Raw genomic sequence first — 21,794 nt, forward strand, 5'->3', positions numbered from 1 at the left:
ATTCCAAATATCATTGAAATCGGACTTATATATCGTGTTTGGAGCTGAAAATACACGAAATCGGCCGAAAATATATATGGGTGCTATATCCAAATCTGAACCGATTTCGATATAATTTGGCACATTTATTTCTAGACTGAATTCGGTCACACATTCCAAATTTCATCGAAATCGGAAATATATAGCGTGTTTGATACAGAAAATACGTGAAATCGGCCGAAAATATATATGGGAGCTATATCCAAATCGGAACCGATTTCGATATAATTTGACACACTTATTTTTAGACGGAATTCAGTCAAACATTCCAAATTTCATCAAAATCGGACGTATATAGCGTGTTTGGTGCAGCAAATACGTGAAATCGGGCAAACATATATATGGGAGCTATATCCAAATCTGAACCGATTTCGATATAATTTGGCTCAATTTAAGTGGCGAAATTTCGTGGCCACTGGGAACCACATATGTAAAATTTCAGCTAGTTCAAGCAAAAAATGTGGCTAAGATCCCTAAAATACTCAAATCGGGAGGTATCGTTATATGGGGACTATACCGAACCGTGGACCTATCTTGACAATTTTTAGTGGAGCAATTTCGCGGCCATTGAGAAACTCAAATATAAAATTTCAGCTAGTTTGGGCAAAAAATGTGGCTAAGATCCATAAAATACCTTAAATCGGGAGGTACCGTTATATGGGGGCTATACCAAAACTTGGACCGATATAGCCCATCTTCGAACTTGATCTTCCGACGGCTACAAAAATGGTACTCCCCAATTTTCAGCGAAATCGGTCAAAAAATGCGACCTGTATGTTGCGAACGGACGGACGGACGGACATGCATAAATCGACTCAGAAAGTGATTCTATGTATATCCCTAGAAGGAACTATGGGTCTATCTCGCTTCCTTTTGTATGTTACATGCAAATGCACTAACACATAATACCCCTTACCACATAGTGGTGTAGTGTATAATTACGGTGAATTCAGCTGGACCCAATTTCATCACAAAAACATAGGGCCTGTTTCACTATGTCGAAAGAAAAAACACCTGAACTTTTCTTTTCATCAACAACTACAAAAATTGAAAATCATGCACGAGTTAAGTAGTTATACCCTCAGCCTTTAGGCTAGAAAGGGTATATACACTTTCATACGGGCAAATTGTGCCTCATCGAAATAATGGTTTTAGACCCCAAGTATGTTTGGACGAAATGTGTTTCAGACAATTTGGAGTATATTTAGCAATGTCCGTCCATCTGTCTGTCTGTCTGGCAGGCTGGTATGCACGATAACTCTCGAACGGATGAACGGATGAAATTTTGGCTTTCGTAATATTTTGTACAAACTTAGTTTAAGTTCGAAGATGAGCTATATCGGTCCACTCCTTCCGGTACCTCCCCCACAAAAGTTCGAAAATGTTCGGAAAATTTGTAACCGATTTGGTCCATACTTTGCACATCGTGAACATTCACCAGACTTAGATGAGGTTCCAATATGGACTCAATCGGCCCACTCCTTCGGGTACCTCCCACACACAATTTCGGATAAGTTCAGTTTAGGACCTGCTCTCGAATCGCTTTGATTTTTGTTGCAACAACTTGTATTCAATTCCCCTCAGGGGCAAGTCCATACTTCCTGAGAGAATGGCCGGAAAGGAGCAAAAAGCCCCTATGACACTTTGTGTAGTGGTTGGAGCGCAAGATAACTCTCGAACGGATCCGTCGATTTAGTCTTCGTAATATTTTATTAAAACATAGTTTAAATTCGAAGATGGGCTATATCGGTCCACTCCTTCAGGTACCTCCCCCACAAAACTTCAAAAATGTTCGAAATTTTGCGCACGATAACACTTGATGGGAGTGACCGATGTAATCTATACTTTCCACATTCTAATATATCTACCAGATGTAGATCAGGTTCGAATATGGACTATATTTGTCTACTCCTTCTGGTACCTCTCACACAAAATTTCGGATAAGTAAACTTTAAGACCTGCTCTCGAATCACTTTGATTTTTGTTGAAGAGATTTCCATTCGCTAGCTCCATTACGACGGTAAAAGTTTTTTCAGGGGCAAGTCGACATTTCTTGGGAAAACAGCCCGAAAGGTGTACAAAAACCCCTTTGTCACCATATGTGGCGGTCGGAGAGCACGATAACTCTCGAAATGTTCAACCGATCTGGTCCAACATTTGGTCTTCATCATATTATATCCAAACTTAGTTTCATGGGCAATACCGGTCCACAACATTCGGTATTTCTCCCCAATACTTAAAAAATGTCACTAAAATGCTAGGACGATATAACTTGAATGGGCAACCAATTTGGTCCAAACTTTGGATCTCCTAATATTTTATCAAAGTTTAGTTTAACTTCAAAAATGGCCCATATCGGTCCTCCCTATGGGTACCTGCCCCACAAAAATTCAACATTTGTGTCTTAGTGCAGTTAATTCCTAATCCACATTTTTGTCGGCAAGTTCAAATGTCCAAAAAGGGGCACAAAATTCTGAAGATACCTTAAATACATTCGATCTGTCTGTATGTGAAAGTTTCACTTCACATTGGCTTAGGGTATATATCTGTCGGCAAAGCCGACTGACATTTTTTTACTTGTTTTTCTTTCGTTTTCATTTTCGTTCGACATAGTGAAACAGGCTGATAATTCAGATCAAACTAATTCAAGTTATGGTGAAGCCTTATGAATCTACTGTAACATGGAAATGCTTTGACATCTCTCTAAACTCTGTAAAGACAGATTGCAGTCAAAATATTGGGTCATGACAGACTTGGTCCATTATGGAAGTGGATCTTATTTTGGGAATCATATCTTTTCGATAGATATCGCGCCCACTAGTCATTTGACTTTAGACCTGTATGCCAGGATGCATGTACTTGTCCATGGAAAACATAATATCCCTTTAAACTGGACCACAAGTAATAGAATCGGTATACACTTCCAAACAGCATCGGTATGCACAGACCCTAAACTGCACTTACCACAAATTTTCAACTTTTGTGGTGGAGGTACCCTAAGGAGAGGACCGACATGGGCAATTTTAAAAGTTAAAATAAATTTGGACACAATATTAGGAGATCCAAAGTTTGGACCAAATTGGTTGCCCCGTTCAAGAGATATAGTGACATTTTTTAAATATTGGCGGGAGTACCGGCATTTGTGGACCGGTAATACCCTTCTTCGAACTGAAACTAAGTTTGGACAAAATATGACGGAGGCCGAACTTTGGACCATATTGGTTAATCGAGAGTTATCATGCTCTCCAGCCATGACATATGGTGCCATAGGGGTTTTTTACACGTTTCGGGCTGTTTTCTCAATAAGTACGGACTTGCGACGGAAAAAACTTTTACCGTCGTAATGAAGGCAGCGAATGCAAGTTGCGTCAACAAAAATCAAAATGAATCGAGAGCAAGTGTTAAAGTGAACATATCCGAAATTTTGTGTGGGTGGTACCCGAAGGAGTGAACACAACAAATATAGTCCATATTCGAACCTAATCTATACCTGGTAAATATATTAGGATGTGTAAAATATGGACCAAATCGGTCACTCACATCCAGGTTTATCGTGCGCACAATTTTACCGAACATTTTTGAACTATTTTGGGGGAGGTACCTGAAGGAGTGGACCGATATGGCTTATCTTCGAACTTAAACTAAGTTTGGACAAAATATTACGAAGGCCAAATTTTAGACCGAATCGGAAGATCCGTTGAAGAGTTATCTTGCGCTCCAATCACTACACACGGTGTCATAGGGATTTTTTGCAACTTTCAGGCTATTTGCTCAGGAAGTATGGACTTGCCCCAGATGAAACTGGTACCGTCGCATGGGAGGCGTTGAATACAAGTTGTTACAACAAAAATCAAAGCGATTCGAGAGCAGGTCCTAAACTGAACTTTTCCCAAATTTTGGGTGGGACGTACCCGAAGCGGTGGACCGAGTCCATATAGGAACCTCATCTAAGTCTGGTAGAAAATTAACGATGTGCAAAGTATGGACCAAATCGGTTACCCCCTTCACACATTTTCGAACTTTTGTGGGGGAGGTACCGGAAGGAGTGGACCAACCCATCTTAGAACTTAAACTAAGTTTGGACAAAATATTATGAAAACCAAATTTTGGACCGAATCGGTTAATCCGTTCGTGAGTTATCGTGCGCTCATGGCTAAATCAACTCCATATTATCTGAAACGGATTTCGTTCAAACATACTTGGGGTCTAAAACCATTATTTCGATGAGGCACATTTTGCCCGTATGAATTCGAATTCGAGCGAGTGTCACTCTCTATTCGAAACTGTGCTAGCATTTCGCGGCTTTGTCTGCCTTTTGGGGACTTCAATACTTAGCTTTGGCATTCCGTTCTAGACAATAGATCAGAGGGGTACAGCGCTGGCTGATATAATTTACAGATTCACATTTTGCTCGGAGAACGAAAACGCTCCTACGAGGATAAAAGGAAACATCACCATTGTGGCACCAGGTCTGATTAATGACATATCCAGGCTATCCGTCATTTCTCTTGGCTCCGACGACCTTCCTATCATTGTCACCGTAAATAGACCACAAGACTTCATAACCTCTGAACTCCGTACTTTTCTGAACCAATTACCAATCAGCAGAACGTTTTGGGGCCTCATCACTGCAGCAGCCACTCGCTACATAGCTGCTGGTCGAATACCAGAAATCAGGACAAATTTCCCAAATTGGTTGGTACAGGATTAAATAAATTGTGAAAGGATGATAGAACGGCTGTTTCTTCAACGGCACCCCGAGCGTGATAGGGCAAAGAGGAGTCTGCTCCGTCGTATTAGAGGAGAGCCTTCCCAGCCGAAAAGGTACCACCACAATTTACGATGGGCAATGTTGCAGACGTCGTCCGAAACGCGAAATCATGCAAAGTGTTGGGTCCACAAGGAATATCAATGGTAATGCTTAAGCAACTGGATGAACCCGGAGTTGAGTATTTAACAAGTGTCCTCAACATATCGCTAGCCACCCATATTGTACCTGGATAAGCCAGGAAAGTTGACAGGGTGGTCCGGCTACTGAAATTTGGCAAGGATGCCAGCAGAGGTGAATTGTATAGTCCGATTTTCTAGAGGCACTATTCCTTCCCACAATGAGAAGCGGTTTTCCAGTTCCCCAACATCAACATGGATTCCGGAATATGCATAGCATTACAACAACATTACACGTCATAACCACACATATCAGTAGGGACTTAACCAGCGACCGAACAATCATGGCGGCACTTGACTTATCGAAGGCCTTCGATACCATCAACCATGTCATGCTATTCGAGGATATAGAGAACACCACTCTCCAGCCGTGTTTGAAACGATGGAAAATCAACTATATGTGCGGACGCCAGACGTTTGTGGAATTCAGAAACAAGAAGTCCAAAACCCGTAGAGTGAAACAGGAAGTTCCCCAAGGCGGGGTGATATCTTCGGAACTGTTTAACCTCTATCTTTCTGAAATTCCACATCCTTCCGACGATATAAATATCGCAATTTATGCGAATGATTGATTGTCGATCTTGGCGTTGGGTCCTAGCGTCGATGAAATATATATTAAATATCTACATAGCTGGCATAGTGCAGTTCTTCCATCTGAGAAATATGAATATATCCGCCGCAAATCCACTACAACACTGTTCATCAGTTGGACGGCTGAGAGAAGTCTCCCTTGCCCCATAATGGGATATTTGTGGAACAATTATAACGTTCGATAACATCTTTATGTCGACCGCGCAAATCACAGCTATTTGCGAAAATATCAAAAGTAGGAACAATGTCCTCAAATCGCTGGCTGGCAGCACTTGGTGTGCTGACAAAGAAACCTTGTTGACCTCTTTCAAAGCAATAGGGCGGTCTGTGACCCTCTAGACCAACTAACCTATCAGGCAGGTTTGGACAACATTAACTTTGATGCAGTCGCGCAGACAGTACATAGACACAGTGTCGGGACAGCTCAGTGCGGTTACAACGTAATAAGGGAGGATCGCACCAGATGTGGAGGTGGGGGATTAGCTTTCCTTTTGCAACAGTCTGTTCAATACAGACCTATCTCGCTTGAGCCTGCCTCTAACGACCCGTACATGGAATGTATGGGGGTAGCAGTCAGGTGTGGAACTGCCGAGAAAGAGTTGCTGAACGTATACATCCCGCCGAGAAATAGCTGTATCTCAGATTATAAGCCTGACATTAGCCCGCTATTGGAAGGTCATAATCGTCTGGTCTTGGGGGACTTTAATGCGCATCATGAGATCTGGCATTCGGCCCTCGGAAACGACCAGAGAGGTATAGCGCTGGCTGAGCAGATTGATAGTTCTACGTTTTGCTCGGTCAATGAGGACGCCCCTACCAGAATTAGAGGAGCGTGTCACAGTTCGCCAGACATAACCATCGTGTCACCTGGTCTGACAAATGACGTCACCTGGCAACCCATCATTTCCTTTGGATCAGACCATCTCCCCATAATTGTCTCCATCAGCAGACCACCCGATTTCATCACATCTGAACGCTGCACATTCATCAATCATGGGAAAGCTGATTGGCCGAGTTTCAGAGAGTTCACCAATCACCGCTTCAGAGAATTGTCCAATCCTATTGATGTTCGGGTAGCAGAAAGGACGTTCCGAGACATAATCAATGCCGCAGCCGCTCGCCATATACCTGCTGGTCGAATACCCGAAGTAAGACCAAATTTCCCAGCAGAGGCGACGGGATTAGCAAATGAGCGTGATGAGCTTCGCCGAACCAACCCCAACGACCCCAGAGTCAGGGAGCTGACACTGGAAGTTAACAGGCTGGTCGGCGAACATAAGCGGAACAAGTGGTTAAATCATCTGAAGAGTTGCAACATTGGAGCCGGTATAAGTAAATTGTGGACAACGGTTAAGTCACTCTCGAACCCCGGAAGGAGGGATGACAGGACCTCAGTCACGTTTGGCGACGTTACGTTGAGTGACCCAAAGAGGTGTGCAAGTTACTTCAATCGACTGTTTGTCGAGCACCCCGAGAGTGACAGGGCGAAGAGAAGAGTGTTACGTCGCATTAGATCTCTTCCTGCCGAGGATGAACCACCACAGTTTACAATGGATGATGTTGCGAATGCCATCAGGAACCCTAAATCATCCAAAGCGTTGGGCCCTGACGGAATTTCCATGGTAATGTTGAAACAGCTGGATGAGCCGGGAGTGAAGTAGCTCATTAAAGTGGGCAGGGTGGTCCCGCTACTGAAGCCAGGCAAGGATGCAAGCAAAGGTGAATCGTACAGGCCGATTTCGCTTTTGTCCCCTGTAGCGAAGACTCATGAGGCCTTAGTCCTCCCCAGCATTAGAAAAAGCTATCAAGTTGCCGATCATCAGCATGGATTCCGTAAGCAGCACAGCACGACAACAGCGCTGCACGCCATCTCCACACATATTTGTCGAGGACTCAACCAGGAACGGCCGTGTGATAGAACAGTGATGGTGGCGCTTGACTTATCAAAAGGAAATCGAGCAGACAACCCTACGGCCAAGTCGGAAAGGTTGGATAATCAACTATATGTGTGGTCGCTAGTCGTATGTGGAATTCAGGATCAAGAAATCCAAGCCCCGTAGAGTGAAACAGGGAGTTCCCTGATGACATTCGTGAGAGACTGAACTCATATTTAACCGATCTTACCACATTTTTCCACGCGAGGAATATGCAGATATCCGCCACTAAATCGACGGCCACTCTGTTCACCACATGGACGGCGCAGTATAGAAGAGAGTTAAATATCAGGGTCGATGGTAACAGAATTCCGACCACAAACTGCCCCAAAATTCTAGGCGTCACATTCGACACCACTTTCACGTCGTCTGCGCATGCCACAGCTATCTGCGATAAACTGAACAAGGACCTCAAGTCTCTAGCCGGCAGCACTTGGGGTGTAGATAAAGAAACCTTGTTGACCACGTATAAAGCGATGGGTCGGTCTGTGGTAAGCTATGCGGCGCCAGTTTGGTCCCCGAATTTATGTGACACGCAGTGGGATAAGATTCAAATTTGTCAGAACGCCGCCTTGAGAACATCAACAGGGCGCCTCTTCAAATCTACAGTGGACCATCTACATGAGGAGGCAAAGATTCTTCTAGTACGACAACATAATGAGATGCTATCGTTGCAGTACTTGCTCGGGTGCTACCGTGAGAGCCATCCCAATCACCATCTGCTGGCCACCGATACACCCAGGCATATCAAGAAGGATATTCATGCTCTAGAGACGACGGTCCAACAATATAGGAGAGAACCTCTACATCAACAGGCATATCAGGCAGGTTTGAACAGCATTCACACGGACACAGTTGCTAAGACCATAAGCAATTATTGTGTGAATGCAGTCATCGGAGCACATCCCCCATCTATCGCAGCTGAAGAGCGTCAGCTGCCACGACAAACCAGAGTAGTTTTGGCTCAATTACGCTCAGGATATTGCAGTCGCCTAAATTCCTATTGGGCGGGAATCGATCGCGCCGTGCAAGACATCTGCCCAGTATGCGGCATGGGCCCGCACGATACTAAGCACCTATTCAACTGCGCCGCCAAGCCTACTCATCTGACTCCAATGGATCTGTGGTTACATCCCATCGAAGTAGCCAACTTCCTGGAACTGGAGATATACCCAGAGCCAGATTGAACAGAACGAACATACAAACATAATAATAAAACACTGTTACAACAACAACAACCACCCATCCATCGCAGCAGAAGAACGTCAACTGCCAAGGCAAACACAAAGGGTTTTAGCCCAGTTAAGAATCGGACGATCCAGCCGACGCAATTCGTATTAGGCCTGAATTGATGCCACGATACCCAACACATGACCGGTATGTGGATTGAGTCCACACGCACGCTGCTTTTGTTTAGATGTCCTGCTAACCAACCCACCTGTGTCTCCTGATTCTTTATGGACCCAAACAGTCCATGTTAAGAATTTTTGAGTCTGGATACAGAGGAACCAGAACCTGATAACTGAAATAATTTGTGCGTTGCTACATCAACAACAATGAATGTCAGAAGAAACGAAGTGGTCAAAACATCTGAAGTTTTACAAAAAATCTTCCAGATCGAATTACTAGTACAGATTAACTCGTTCTTTTACTCTGCTTGTAATGAAAAACATCAAGGACACTATAAGTAATAAATCTATTGACCTCATTCAGCCCCAACAAGAAAAATTAAATAATTTCATACGTATTTTGTGTTTTTGGTTTATAAAATATTGTAAAACAAATTTATCGTCCGTGGGAGTTAAGAACAAACGACATAGGCCGACTTCCGTATTGTCAGTTGCTTTGTATTCGTGCATGAAACTAGGGGTTCTTAAATCGAGTTCTATACTAGAGTAATTTTATGAAATTGCAGTAGTGGGGAAATCGATTTAAGAACCCCTAGTTTCATGCACGAATACAAAGCAACTGACAATACTGAAGTCGGCCATCTTGTATTGAAGGCGGAGTGGTATGAGACCTTCCCTACAAGAAGTCGCCTTGATTTCTACATGAAGTAAATCTCACAACTCTTACAAAACAATAACATATGATATTGACCGTTTATTTGGAAAAGTATGGCCTGAAGTTTAATCCCAAAGATCAAAGAAATGTGTGGATCCCAATATTAATTGTACTAAATATTAAAATTCATTACATTTACAACGAATATTTCAAATTTTTGTTTTGTATTTCCTCACAAAATTCATAATTTCTATAAAAGATATTTATGCGGGTGAAGAAAAAACGCTTCTCAAATCTTAACAACAATGACAGACTACGGCAAATTACTCAACAAATCAAATGAATAAACTAATGCAGCTGCAATGGTAAAATATGTATGAACTGACACTTCATAATCCAAAGCTTTAATTGTCCACAATTCAATACAATGTAATATACTCAATACTCTACTATGAAATACTTTAAGCAACCAACAACAACATGAACAAAACAAAAAAAAAAACATAAATTAACAAATATAACAAAATAATATAATTTAAAAAAATTCAAATTTCTAATATTTATCGACAAACTCAGTTTTTTTCATTCTAAACAAATAATACTTAGATTAGGTATGTAAAAATCTCAGAATATGATTTTTTGTATATTTGAATTTAGACGAATTTAAATTCACAACTTATGGTGGGTGGGAAAAGTGGTTATAAGCCAATGAATGGAGGAATGACAAAATATCAATGAATGTGGGTAGAAGGGAAGAAAATGGCGTACACAAAAAGTAAGCTTTGATTTGTGTAGTGGTCACAATGGGGTGCAAAGTTCACTTCATCTTTGATTTAGCCACAAATAAATTAAAAAACAAATCGGGAATGGTTGAGTGTAAAATGGTGCAACAAAAACATTTAGCTGTACAACAAAGAAGAGTTAACAAAAATTGATAGAAATAGCGAGAAAAAAAAACATAAATCAAAGTAATGGAGAAATTGACTTACCATTTGTATGGACCCGATGACAACTGGCCGTAATATCAGTGGTTAGTGTAAAGTATGGTATCCACAAATCTTCAATACTAACATCACCAAATGTCTCGCGAATGGATTTATTAAATTCCCTACCGGAAAACATTGATGTTATGGGATAGGTCAAGTCCAAGAGTTGCAAAAACCATTTTGTCATTTTCTGCAGAAATAAAACAAATTAAAAATATTTGGAAATGAAAGAGCGAAAAATAGTCATGTTATATAAAAAGGCTAACAAAATGACTGTGGTGGCTTTAAAAAATCCACGTTTATCGTGGTCTTAAGTGGCTCCTAAAAGTCTTTAAAAAATCCACGTTTATCGTGGTCTTAAGTGGCTCCTAAAAGTCTTTAAAAAATCCACGTTTATCGTGGTCTTAAGTGGCTCCTAAAAGTCTTTAAAAAATCCACGTTTATCGTGATCTTAAGTGGCTCCTAAAAGTCTTTAAAAAATCCACGTTTACCGGGGTCTTTGGTGGCTCCTAAAAATCTTTAAAAAATCCACGTTTATCGGGTCTTTGGTGGCTCCTAAAAATCTTTAAAACACCCATGTTTATTGCGGTCTTTGGTAGCTCCTAAAAATCTTTAAAAAATCCACGTTTATCGGGGTCTATGGTGGCTCCTAAAAATCTTTAAAAAATTCACGTTTATCGGGGTCTATGGTGGCTCCTAAAAATCTTTAAAAAATCCACGATTATCAGGGTCTATGGTGGCTCCTAAAAATCTTTAAAAAATCCACGTTTATCGGGGTCTATGGTGGCTCCTAAAAATCTTTAAAAAATCCACGTTTATCGGGGTCTATGGTGGCTCCTAAAAATCTTTAAAAAATCCACGTTTATCGGGGTCTATGGTGGCTCCTAAAAATCTTTAAAAAATCCACGTTTGTCGGGGTCTATGGTGGCTCCTAAAAATCTTTAAAAAATCCACGTTTATCGGGGTCTATGGTGGCTCCTAAAAATCTTTAAAAAATCCACGTTTATCGGGGTCTATGATGGCTTCTAAAAATCTTTAAAAAATCCACGTTTATCGGGGTCTATGATGGCTCCTAAAAATCTTTAAAAAATCCACGTTTATCGGGGTCTATGATGGCTCCTAAAAATCTTTAAAAAATCCACGTTTATCGGGGTCTATGATGGCTCCTAAAAATCTTTAAAAAATCCACGTTTATCGGGGTCTATGGTGGCTCCTAAAAATCTTTAAAAAATCCACGTTTATCGGGGTCTATGGTGGCTCCTAAAAATATTTAAAAAATCCACGTTTATCGGGGTCTATGGTGGCTGCTAAAAATCTTTAAAAAATCCACGTTTATCGGGGTCCATGGTGGCTCCTAAAAATCTTTAAAATATCCACGTTTATCGGGTTATGGTGGCTCCTAAAAATCTTTAAAAAATCCACGTATATCGGGGTCTATGGTGGCTGCTAAAAATCTTTAAAAAATCCACGTTTATCGGGGTCTATGGTGGCTCCTAAAAATCTTTAAAAAATCCACGTTTATCGGGGTCTATGGTGGCTCCTAAAAATCTTTAAAAAATCCACGTTTATCGGGGTCTATGGTGACTCCTAAAAATCTTTATAAAATCCAAGTTTATTGCGGTCTTTGTTGGCTCCTAAAAATCTTTAAAAAATCCACGTTTATCGGGGTCTATGGTGGCTCCTAAAAAATCTTTAAAAAATCCACGTTTATCGGGGTCTATGGTGGCTCCTAAAAATATTTAAAAAATCCACGTTTATCGGGGTCTATGGTGGCTCCTAAAAATCTTTAAAAAATCCACGTTTATCGGGGTCTATGGTGGCTCCTAAAAATCTTTAAAAAATCCACGTTTATCGGGGTCTATGGTGGCTCCTAAAAAGCTTTAAAAAATCCACGTTTATTGTGGTATTTAATGGCTCCTAAAAATCTTTAAAAAATTCACGTTTATTGTGGTATTTAATGGCTCCTAAAAATCTTTAAAAAATCCACGGTTATCGGGGTCTATGGTGGCTCCTAAAAATCTTTAAAAAAAATCCACGTTTATCGGGGTCTATGGTGGCTCCTAAAAATCTTTAAATAATCCACGTTTAACGGGGTACATGGTGGCTCTAAAAATCTTTAAAAAATCCACGTTTATCGGGGTCTATGGTGGCTCCTAAAAATCTTGAAAAAGCCACGTTTAACGGGGTACATGGTGGCTCTAAAAATCTTTAAAAAATCCACGTTTATCGGGGTCTATGGTGGCTCCTAAAAATCTTGAAAAAGCCACGTTTATTGTGGTCTTTGGTGGCTCCTAAAAATCTTTATAAAATCCACGTTTATTGTGGTCTTTGGTGGCTCCTAAAAATCTTTATAAAATCCACGTTTATTGTGTTCTTTGGCGGCTCCTAAAAATCTTTAAAAAAAAATCCACGTTTATCGGGGTCTATGGTGGCTCCTAAAAATCTTTAAATAATCCACGTTTATCGGGGTACATGGTGGCTCCTAAAAATCTTTAAAAAATCCACGTTTATCGGGGTCTATGGTGGCTCCTAAAAATCTTTAAAAAATCCACGTTTATCGGGGTCTATGGTGGCTCCTAAAAATCTTTAAAAAATCCACGTTTATCGGGGTCTATGGTGGCTCCTAAAAATCTTTAAAAAATCCACGTTTATCGGGGTCTATGGTGGCTCCTAAAAATCTTTAAAAAATCCACGTTTATTGTGGTCTTTGGTGGCACCTAAAAATCTTTAACAAATCCAAGATTATCGGGGTCTATGGTGGCTCCTAAAAATCTTTAAAAAATCCACGTTTATCGGGGTCTATGGTGGCTCCTAAAAATCTTTAAAAAATCCACGTTTATCGGGGTCTATGGTGGCTCCTAAAAATCTTTAAAAAATCCACGTTTATCAGGGTCTATGGTGGCTCCTAAAAATCTTTAAAAAATCCACGTTTATCGGGGTCTATGGTGGCTCCTAAAAATCTTTAAAAAATCCACGTTTATCGGGGTCTATGGTGGCTCCTAAAAATCTTTAAAAAATCCACTTTTATCGGGGTCTATGGTGGCTCCTAAAAATCTTTAAAAAATCCACGTTTATCAGGGTCTATGGTGGCTCCTAAAAATCTTTAAAAAATCCACGTTTATCGGGGTCTATGGTGGCTCCTAAAAATCTTTAAAAAATCCACTTTTATCGGGGTCTATGGTGGCTCCTAAAAATCTTTAAAAAATCCACGTTTATCAGGGTCTATGGTGGCTCCTAAAAATCTTTAAAAAATCCACTTTTATCGGGGTCTATGGTGGCTCCTAAAAATCTTTAAAAAATCCACTTTTATCGGGGTCTATGGTGGCTCCTAAAAATCTTTAAAAAATCCACGTTTATCAGGGTCTATGGTGGCTCCTAAAAATCTTTAAAAAATCCACGTTTATCGGGGTCTATGGTGGCTCCTAAAAATATTTAAAAAATCCACGTTTATCGGGGTCTATGGTGGCTCCTAAAAATCTTTAAAAAATCCACGTTTATCGGGGTCTATGGTGGCTCCTAAAAATCTTTAAAAAATCCACGTTTATCGGGGTCTATGGTGGTTCCTAAAAATCTTTAAAAAAATCCACGTTTATCGGGGTCTATGGTGGCTCCTAAAAATCTTTAAAAAATCCACGTTTATCGGGGTCTATGGTGGCTCCTAAAAATCTTTAAAAAATCCACGTTTATCGGGGTCTATGGTGGCTCCTAAAAATCTTTAAAAAATCCACTTTTATCGGGGTCTATGGTGGCTCCTAAAAATCTTTAAAAAATCCACGTTTATCAGGGTCTATGGTGGCTCCTAAAAATCTTTAAAAAATCCACGTTTATCGGGGTCTATGGTGGCTCCTAAAAATCTTTAAAAAATCCACTTTTATCGGGGTCTATGGTGGCTCCTAAAAATCTTTAAAAAATCCACGTTTATCAGGGTCTATGGTGGCTCCTAAAAATCTTTAAAAAATCCACTTTTATCGGGGTCTATGGTGGCTCCTAAAAATCTTTAAAAAATCCACTTTTATCGGGGTCTATGGTGGCTCCTAAAAATCTTTAAAAAATCCACGTTTATCAGGGTCTATGGTGGCTCCTAAAAATCTTTAAAAAATCCACGTTTATCGGGGTCTATGGTGGCTCCTAAAAATCTTTAAAAAATCCACGTTTATCGGGGTCTATGGTGGCTCCTAAAAATCTTTAAAAAATCCACGTTTATCGGGGTCTATGGTGGCTCCTAAAAATCTTTAAAAAATCCACGTTTATCGGGGTCTATGGTGGCTCCTAAAAATCTTTAAAAAATCCACGTTTATCGGGGTCTATGGTGGCTCCTAAAAATCTTTAAAAAAATCTTTAACAAATCCAAGATTATCGGGGTCTTTGGTGGCTCCTAAAAATCTTTAAAAAATCCACGTTTATCGGGGTCTATGGTGGCTCCTAAAAATCTTTAAAAAATCCACGTTTATCGGGGTCTATGGTGGCTCCTAAAAATCTTTAAAAAATCCACGTTTATCGGGGTCTATGGTGGCTCCTAAAAATCTTTAAAAAATCCACGTTTATCAGGGTCTATGGTGGCTCCTAAAAATCTTTAAAACATCCACGTTTATCGGGGTCTATGGTGGCTCCTAAAAATCTTTAAAAAATCCACGTTTATTGTGGTCTTTGGTGGCACCTAAAAATCTTTAAAAAATCCACGTTTATCGGGGTCTATGGTGGCTCCTAAAAATCTTTAAAAAATCCACTTTTATCGGGGTCTATGGTGGCTCCTAAAAATCTTTAAAAAATCCACGTTTATCAGGGTCTATGGTGGCTCCTAAAAATCTTTAAAAAATCCACTTTTATCGGGGTCTATGGTGGCTCCTAAAAATCTTTAAAAAATCCACTTTTATCGGGGTCTATGGTGGCTCCTAAAAATCTTTAAAAAATCCACGTTTATCAGGGTCTATGGTGGCTCCTAAAAATCTTTAAAAAATCCACGTTTATCGGGGTCTATGGTGGCTCCTAAAAATCTTTAAAAAATCCACGTTTATCGGGGTCTATGGTGGCTCCTAAAAATCTTTAAAAAATCCACGTTTATCGGGGTCTATGGTGGCTCCTAAAAATCTTTAAAAAATCCACGTTTATCGGGGTCTATGGTGGCTCCTAAAAATCTTTAAAAAATCCACGTTTATCGGGGTCTATGGTGGCTCCTAAAAATCTTTAAAAAAATCTTTAACAAATCCAAGATTATCGGGGTCTTTGGTGGCTCCTAAAAATCTTTAAAAAATCCACGTTTATCGGGGTCTATGGTGGCTCCTAAAAATCTTTAAAAAATCCACGTTTATCGGGGTCTATGGTGGCTCCTAAAAATCTTTAAAACATCCACGTTTATCGGGGTCTATGGTGGCTCCTAAAAATCTTTAAAAAATCCACGTTTATCGGGGTCTATGGTGGCTCCTAAAAATCTTTAAAAAATCCACGTTTATTGTGGTCTTTGGTGGCACCTAAAAATCTTTAAAAAATCCACGTTTATCGGGGTCTATGGTGGCTCCTAAAAATCTTTAAAAAATCCACGTTTATCGGGGTCTATGGTGGCTCCTAAAAATCTTTAAAAAATCCACGTTTATCAGGGTCTATGGTGGCTCCTAAAAATCTTTAAAACATCCACGTTTATCGGGGTCTATGGTGGCTCCTAAAACTCTTTAAAAAATCCACGTTTATCGGGGTCTATGGTGGCTCCTAAAAATCTTTAAAAAATCGACGTTTATTGGGGTCTATAGTGGCTCCTAAAAATCTTTAAAAAATCCACGTTTATCGGGGTCTATGGTGGCTCCTAAAAATCTTTAAAAAATCCACGTTTATTGTGGTCTTTGGTGGCACCTAAAAATCTTTAACAAATCCACGTTTATTGTGGTATTTGGTAGCTCCTAGAAATCTTTAAAAAAATCCACGTTTATTGCAGTCGTTTGTGGCTCCTAAAATATGTAAAAGAGCACGGTTTATTGTGGTCTTTGGTGGCTCCTAAAAATCTTTAACAAATCCACGTTTATCGCAGTCTTCGGTGGCCCCAAAAAATCTTTAAAAAAATCCATGTTTATTGTGGTCTTTGATGGCACCTAAAAATCTTTAAAACATCCACGTAGACTGTAGCCTTTGATTGCCCCTAAAAATCTTAAAAAAAATCTACTTAAATTGTGGTCTTTGAATGCTCCTAACAATCTTTAAAACATCTACATTTATTATAGTCTTTGGAGGCTCCCAATATCTTTAAAATATCATTTAATTCTTTAGCCCTTACCTTGCACCATTCCCTGGCCTTTTGGGTAACAGTTGTTATATTACGATCCGAGCACCACAATGCACCCATTAGAGCACCTATACTAACACCGCCAACCATATCAATGGGTATACCAGCCTCTTGTATTGCTTTCATCATACCAATGTGAGCAGCACCACGGGCACCACCACCGCCTAATACCAAACCAATGGAGTTACCGGTTAACCAACGAGCCAGACGTGAAAAATCGGAATGCATATTTGGTTCAGACATCAAGACACGGCTATACAAATCGTTCTGCAAAGCAAATAAGAAATTTTTATATTAAATCAAGAGACCAAACAAAAGATATCCAAATTTGTTTACTCACAATCCGATATTGACTCTTGCGGGTAAACATACGCTTAACACACTGTATGTGATGATGTTTTGTTACCCAGGGACGGGCATTTAACCACTGCAATGTATTCATTGGTTTCGAACTATCAGTCTCGGAGTAGAGCAGTACCAGCTCCTTTTGTGTACGCATAGCCAAACGATCAATTTCACGTTCAAATTTACCAACCGTGGGTGGACGATCTCCTAACCCGACAATAAGAATCACATCAGCTTGTCGCATACAACGTTGCGTCCAGGCACTCAATGAGGGATCACATTGATACAAAGTAATGATATAACGATCTTCTTGTTGGGCCAACCAAGAGGTTAAACGATATTCATTGCTCTGTTCGAAAGTGTGAACACCCAACTGTTTGCGTACAACTTCGGAGGTTAAGCGCAGAGTGGGGCCGATGGCACACAGCGAATGGAATAATTCATAAGTAAAAGCCGTCAGAGGAACATCTTCGGAAACAGGAACTAAGGCTACGGTAGAGTATTTATGTGTCACAGGATTGGCTTCCAGTGGAGCCGCATTACCCGCTGAACGTGATTGCATTGTACCCAAAATACGATGACTCAGCAGAGATATCAGCTTCGTTACCACAATCGGATAACGCAACTTAATGGCATTGAACAAACCCTCAGGCAATTTGGCAAGTTCTGAGTCTCTGACAGCCATAACCGTTGTAGTACGACATGTCTCCGTTATCATTTCAACAATACCAACCAAATCACCCTTACCATATTCACCGACAATTTCCTTTTTGCCACTTGATTGGGTGATAACGGAACGCATACGACCACTGAGCACAATGTAGGTGCTATCACTCATTTCATCTTGGCGATAGACAGCACGACCGGACTCCAGGAAAATCCAATCTAGGGCATAATCGCACTGTCGCACCAATGGCGAGAGACGCCGAACCACACCATTGCCCAAATCCAAAACAATTTTCGGCCTTTCACGCATTATTTGATAGATGGCAGGACGGCGTATGAATGCGATGCGACTGGGATAGAGTGAGGTAATGGTATAGGCGCTAGCTTCTCCCGTCAGTACGGCCAAACCGCCAACAATTTCTCCCGGATGGACATGGTGAATGAAGCAATCTACACGATCACTTTGGAAATTACGTATGGGATCGACACCACTCTGATAGACAGCCAAACCACCAGTCATAACAAACCAAACACAAATATCATCCGAGTTACCCTCTGTAATTAGGGTAACATCAACATCCACTTCACGGACCTCTACAAATGGCTCCAAAAAGGCGCGATCTTCTTCAGGTAAACCCAACTCTTTAAGAAAACTATCCACCGCAGACAAATTGACCAACTGCATGTCAATGGAAGAGGCATTGATGTTGATTTCAGCCGGGGTCATGGAATAGCGGCGTGTGGACAAATTACCCACACTACTTTGGGCCACATACTGGGCCGAACCATTGGCAATTAGAGCCTCATAGCAGGCTACATCTTGCAGCATATCAGGTGGTGGTATAGGATCTGAAAGACTATGTTGATGTTGTATGGTTTCACCTTGAGATCGCCGATGGCCGGGTGAATGTTTCACTTGTGTTTGTTGTTGTGTTGCAGTGGTGGCATTTGACTGTTGTTGCGCCGTAGTAGATTGCGATTGTGGAGTTTGTTGAGCATTGTTTTGCGACTTCTTGTGACGCATATGATTTTGTACCAACTCGGAGTTGAGACCCAAATAGTTGCGCAGTGCTGTGAAGAGTACTCGCTGCAACCGTATCATAATGACCTGTATGACACGAATCATGATGTCGGGATTTTCATCGAATACTTCCTTGAAGGCCTGTGGGAAGATAGAAAAGGAGGATAGTTAGAATATGATGACAAGTAGTAGAAAATGGTATAGAATTTGTGTAGGATCTCATTGTGGCCTTTGATGGCTCCTAAAAATCTAGGAAGGTGTCTATGTTCTATTGTTACAACAACAACAAAAATCTTTAACAAAACCACGTTCATTGTGGTCTTTGGTGGCTCCAAAAATCTTTAAACAAATCCACGTTTATTGTGGTCTTTGGTAGCTCCTAAAAATCTTTAAAAAAAATCCACGTTTATTGTGGTCTTTGGGAGCTCCTAAAAATCTTTAAAAAATCCACATTTATTGTGGTGTTTGGTAGCTCCTGAAAACCTTTAAAAAAATCCACGTTTATTGTGGTCTTTGGTAGCTCCTAAAAATCTTTAAAAAATCCACATTTATTGTGGTGTTTGGTAGCTCCTGAAAACCTTTAAAAAAATCCACGTTTATTGTGGTCTTTGGTAGCTCATAAAAATCTTTAAAAAATCCACATTTATTGTGGTCTTTAGTGGCTTGGTAGCTCCTAAAAATCTTTAAAAAATCCACATTTATTGTGGTGTTTGGTAGCTCCTGAAAACCTTTAAAAAAATCCACGTTTATTGTGGTCTTTGGTAGCTCCTAAAAATCTTTAAAAAATCCACATTTATTGTGGTGTTTGGTAGCTCCTGAAAACCTTTAAAAAAATCCACGTTTATTGTGGTCTTTGGTAGCTCCTAAAAATCTTTAAAAAATCCACATTTATTGTGGTGTTTGGTAGCTCCTGAAAACCTTTAAAAAAATCCACGTTTATTGTGGTCTTTGGTGGCTCCTAAAAATCTTTAAAAAATCCACGTTTATTGTGGTCTTTGGTGGCTCCTAAAAATCTTTAAAAAATCCACGTTTATTGTGGTCTTTGGTGGCTCCTAAAAATCTTTAAAAAATCCAAGTTTATTGTGGTCTTTGGTGGCTCCTAAAAATCTTTAAAAAATCCACGTTTATTGTGGTCTTTGGTGGCTCCTAAAAATCTTTAAAAAATCCACGTTTATTGTGGTATTTGGTGGCTCCTAAAAATCTTTAAAAAATCCACGTTTATTGTGGTCTTTGGTGGCTCCTAAAAATCTTTAAAAAATCCACGTTTATTGTGGTCTTTGGTGGCTCCTAAAAATCTTTAAAAAATCCACGTTTATTGTGGTCTTTGGTGGCTCCTAAAAATCTTTAAAAAATCCACGTTTATTGTGGTCTTTGGTGGCTCCTAAAAATCTTTAAAAAATCCACGTTTATTGTGGTCTTTGGTGGCTCCTAAAAATCTTTAAAAAATCCACGTTTATTGTGGTCTTTGGTGGCTCCAAAAATCTTTAAAAAAATCCACGTTTATTGTGGTCTTTGGTGGCTCCTAAAAATCTTTAAAAAAATCCACGTTTATTGTGGTCTTTGGTGGCTCCTAAAAATCTTTAAAAAATCCACGTTTATTGTGGTCTTTGGTGGCTCCTAAAAATCTTTAAAAAAGTTCACGTTTATTGTGGTCTTTGGTGGCTCCTAAAAATCTTTAAAAAATCCACGATTATTGTGGTCTTTGGTGGCTCCTAAAAATCTTTAAAAAATCCACGTTTATTGTGGTCTTTGGCGGCTCCTAAAAATCTTTAAAAAATCCACGTTTATTGTGGTCTCTGGTGGCTCCTAAAAATCTTTAAAAAATCCACGTTTATTTTGGTCTTTGGTGGCTCCTAAAAATCTTTAAAAAATCCACATTTATTGTGGTCTTTGGTGGCTCCTAAAATCTTAAAAAAAAAATCCACGTTTATTGTGGTCTTTGCTGGTTCCCAATATCTTCAAAAAACCACCCTTATTGTGGTCTTTGGTGAATAAAATAGCATCTAATCTGTTCCTTACCTGCATTGGTAGACGTATGACAACACTTTTCTCCACAGCCTTGGCTGTGACTGTCTTATAATAGCTCGGATTACCCGATAGAACATCGACAAAACTCAGCAACGATGTGACGGATTCTCCTTTACGCACCGTCTTCAGCGACAGGGTACTACCATCTGCATTCGATATGAAAACGTTGATCTGACCCGATTGTACAATAAAAACACTATCATCAGCATCGGTAATCTTGAAAAGGAAATCTCCGGGATCCAATGTCAACGTTTCGGTATGTTTACACAACTTTAAAAATATGGGTTTTTCAAAATGTCCAAAAATACGTATACTTTGCAGCATATAGAGGGCATCTGGTGGTACACGATCTGAACCCTCCATTGTTTCTTCCAAGTATTCAGCTGGAGGTTCTACAGTTTTCATTTGTAGAGGTATATTTTCCCGACGCAGCTGTAGTAGACGTTTAGCAAAACGCATAACAGCTCGACGTTTTCTCCCTTGGCCACCATACACCTGGCCCGAAACATTTTTCACTTTACGCAACATACGTCGACCATAGAAAAGCATTTTATCACGTTTACGAAAACGTAAACCACGCATATCTGCCGATGCATAGGAGCTTTGAGCAAGTAACTGTTTTTGGCGTTCTTTATCACGTAAATATCTTCGATAGAAGATATACCAAATTATGAGTATTAACGTTAAGAGGCCCACTGTTATGTACAGCGTCATCTGAAATGAAAAGAATGGGAGAGGTTATAGATTTAGAAATGGGTTTCAAATAGGAAGCTTAACATAATAGGATATTTTTAAAAGTCCTAATCAAGTCTCTAAGAAGTTTTCCTATTATTTATTCATGTCACAACAACAACCATAAAAATCACTTCGCTCTGATAATTTACACATGTACATACATATGTTCTTTATAGCAATAGAATTGTTTTTCCTTCATCAATACTCGATCTTGTCTTGCGTTGCAT

The 21,794-nt window shown here is 40.0% G+C and overlaps 1 protein-coding gene across 4 annotated transcripts in view; it reads right to left on the minus strand.

Moving 5' to 3' along the window:
- Window positions 1-21,794, minus strand: part of sws (patatin like phospholipase domain containing sws) — a 98,512-nt gene that overhangs the window by 25,517 nt on the left and 51,201 nt on the right. For all 4 annotated transcript variants that reach the window (XM_073976662.1, XM_073976661.1, XM_073976663.1 and 1 more), the window contains exons 2-5: window positions 20,824-21,546; window positions 17,113-18,945; window positions 16,764-17,039; window positions 10,505-10,691 (exon numbers count right to left, since the gene is read on the minus strand). In XM_073976662.1, the coding sequence (XP_073832763.1) occupies window positions 10,505-10,691; window positions 16,764-17,039; window positions 17,113-18,945; window positions 20,824-21,546 (3,019 nt within the window). The remainder of the gene's footprint in view (window positions 1-10,504; window positions 10,692-16,763; window positions 17,040-17,112; window positions 18,946-20,823; window positions 21,547-21,794) is intronic.

The sequence above is a fragment of the Musca autumnalis genome, unplaced genomic scaffold (assembly GCF_047663935.1).
Source record: "Musca autumnalis isolate F117 unplaced genomic scaffold, ASM4766393v1 scaffold_3, whole genome shotgun sequence".
NCBI classification, from domain to species: Eukaryota; Metazoa; Arthropoda; class Insecta; order Diptera; family Muscidae; genus Musca; species Musca autumnalis.